Source organism: Schistosoma mansoni, chromosome W (assembly GCF_000237925.1).
Source record: "Schistosoma mansoni strain Puerto Rico chromosome W, complete genome".
Classification (NCBI taxonomy): Eukaryota; Metazoa; Platyhelminthes; class Trematoda; order Strigeidida; family Schistosomatidae; genus Schistosoma; species Schistosoma mansoni.
The window spans coordinates 20,786,431-20,788,648 of NC_031502.1; the positions used below are offsets into that span (position 1 = coordinate 20,786,431).

General features: G+C 37.1%; 1 protein-coding gene across 1 annotated transcript; it reads left to right on the forward strand.

The window, feature by feature from the left end:
• The first annotated feature begins 1,451 nt into the window (after positions 1-1,451).
• Smp_084460 (putative 60s ribosomal protein L28) lies at positions 1,452-1,986 on the forward strand. Its single transcript, XM_018788927.1, has 2 exons — positions 1,452-1,828; positions 1,866-1,986. The coding sequence occupies exons 1-2, from the start codon at positions 1,505-1,507 to the stop codon at positions 1,944-1,946; spliced, it is 405 nt and encodes a 134-aa protein (XP_018654421.1). The 5' UTR covers positions 1,452-1,504; the 3' UTR covers positions 1,947-1,986.
• The last annotated feature ends 232 nt before the right edge of the window (positions 1,987-2,218 follow it).

The window sequence follows — 2,218 nt, forward strand, 5'->3', positions numbered from 1 at the left end:
AGAATTCGAAGTAGACAGTAGTTTTAATTTGGATTATTTACGAGGTATTGTTGATTAAATTCTTGCATTAGCACAGTTTTGTAGACTGTATAAGTCCAAAATTAATTTAAACCAAATGAGTAGCATTACCTGACGAACAGTCTAAACGAGATCTAATATTGCATTAAATTTATAGTTCAAACTCGTCGTAAATTCCTAGCATTCGTATTCTCTGTTTGATCACGGAACTCAGCAATCGGAAATTAGGCAGACAGTGGTCAAATAAGTAAAACATTGTTAGTGATTGATATTGATTAAGCAGAAAGATGAATTTACAATCGACAGTTGATCTTGTATCGCCTACACAAGTGGATAAATTACAAATATATTCATTCATGTTGTTTTGTGAATATACCCACGAGTGGTTAACATTTTAACAGATATGTTACACAGGAGTATTTACATGCTGGTAATGCTTTTTAAAGAACCAAGATAGTTTATTACAATCGTAGTTGATTGGTTAGTTCTATAAACATACATGGTGAGATTTTTTCACATGCTCAAACACGGGCAAACAAAGTGGATCATAGAACGATCATGGTACGATTGTTCTTAACATTGCTTCAAACTAGATATTCCAGAAAGATGAGAATTCTCAGTGCCCTTGGTACAGCAGAAAAAATACTCGAACACGAGGAAGTATACTCAACCGGATCAATGGCTACAAGAATGATAGAAGTTAACAGTGTAGAACTACTGGGAGTCTATGGGGAAAATAACCTTGTAAGTTATTTCAAAACATGACAACCCAATTATAAAGCCATCAGACAAGGGGTTATATATGGCTACTTTGTATCGCAATGATTCTGCTCCAGCCAAAGATGAAGGACAAATTAGCACAAAAACCATCTTTCAGGAAACCTGATGAAATACTATTACTGCTACTTGAGTCGACTGATTTATCAATGGTTCGGCTAACTATATGAAAATACATTGTTATATGTGATTCAAATAACCGGTCAACTACAACTGGTAAATACATCAAATTGCCGACAGTCAGTGTGAACTAGGCATTAAGTTCAGTGTCACTAGCACCAATAGATCAACTACTTTCACCAACAAGTATATCTGAGTTATTATGTTACGATTCGGCTCCTTTTTGACAGATTCCGACAGTAGTTCGTTTCTAGGACCAAGAAACAGAATCATAACCAGGGTAAAAAGCGACAAAATATGTTTTTTGATAGAATTGTTCGACAGAATACAAACCAATCCTTTCTAACTATATATGTTCATGGCTTGCTTGTACACTGACATGTATGTATGTCTCAGTAATATTTCACTTCTAATTACTTCCACAGACGTTCTCCTCGACTGGTTTCACAGTAAATAACAAGTAAACTGGTAGTGTCGAACTTTGTCCAACTACGGCTTACATAAGCACGTTAATGAGGTATTGGTTAGTGAAACAAATACACGCGGCGTTTAAACGTTTTGGCGGGGACCAGAAAATTCGCACGAAATCATGTCGAGTCACCTCGTTTGGGATCTAATTAAACACAACCATTGTTTCCTAATGAAACGTGGCCGCGAACGTTTTAGTCGTGATCCACTCAACTTAAAGGGAAAGAACTGCTTCAGGTATTGTGGTCTTGTTCACAAGAAGGCTATCGGGATCAAGGAGGAGAAATACGGAAAGGGTGTTGTAGTCATCACAAAGAATGTTGCGAAAGACCACAAACCAGCCAAAGCAGTTACACGAACAAAGTTTGTGCGTGGACGTAGACCCACCTTGAAAAAAATCAGGAACTTGACATGCAAGCAAAAGTACAGAAGAGAACTAAAGATGGTAAGCGTATTTATACTCTAAGTGCTGTTTCTTTCAGCTGGCTCTACGTCGAGCTAGTGCGTTGATGCTTAACATGAAGCCTGTCGCACAATCAGCCCCGAAAACCAAGAAGACATAGGTTTTTATTGTCTTGGTAAAATAAAATTTGTAAACACTTCATTGTACTATGACTATGCTGGGAATCGGTAATTAATTGGTCAATGCCTCCACGTTCTGTCGCTTGGTTGCTAAAATGGCAGTAACAAGGTACTAAGTATGGTAGCTTGAAGTGCTTTTTGTGGCATATCGTATCTGTGGCCTACGAACGAATTCTATAAAATGTTTGTAAATAAAACTGAACGCACTCATATAAACTAGTAATTTGTTCACATTTAGGTTCGGCTCTTTTAA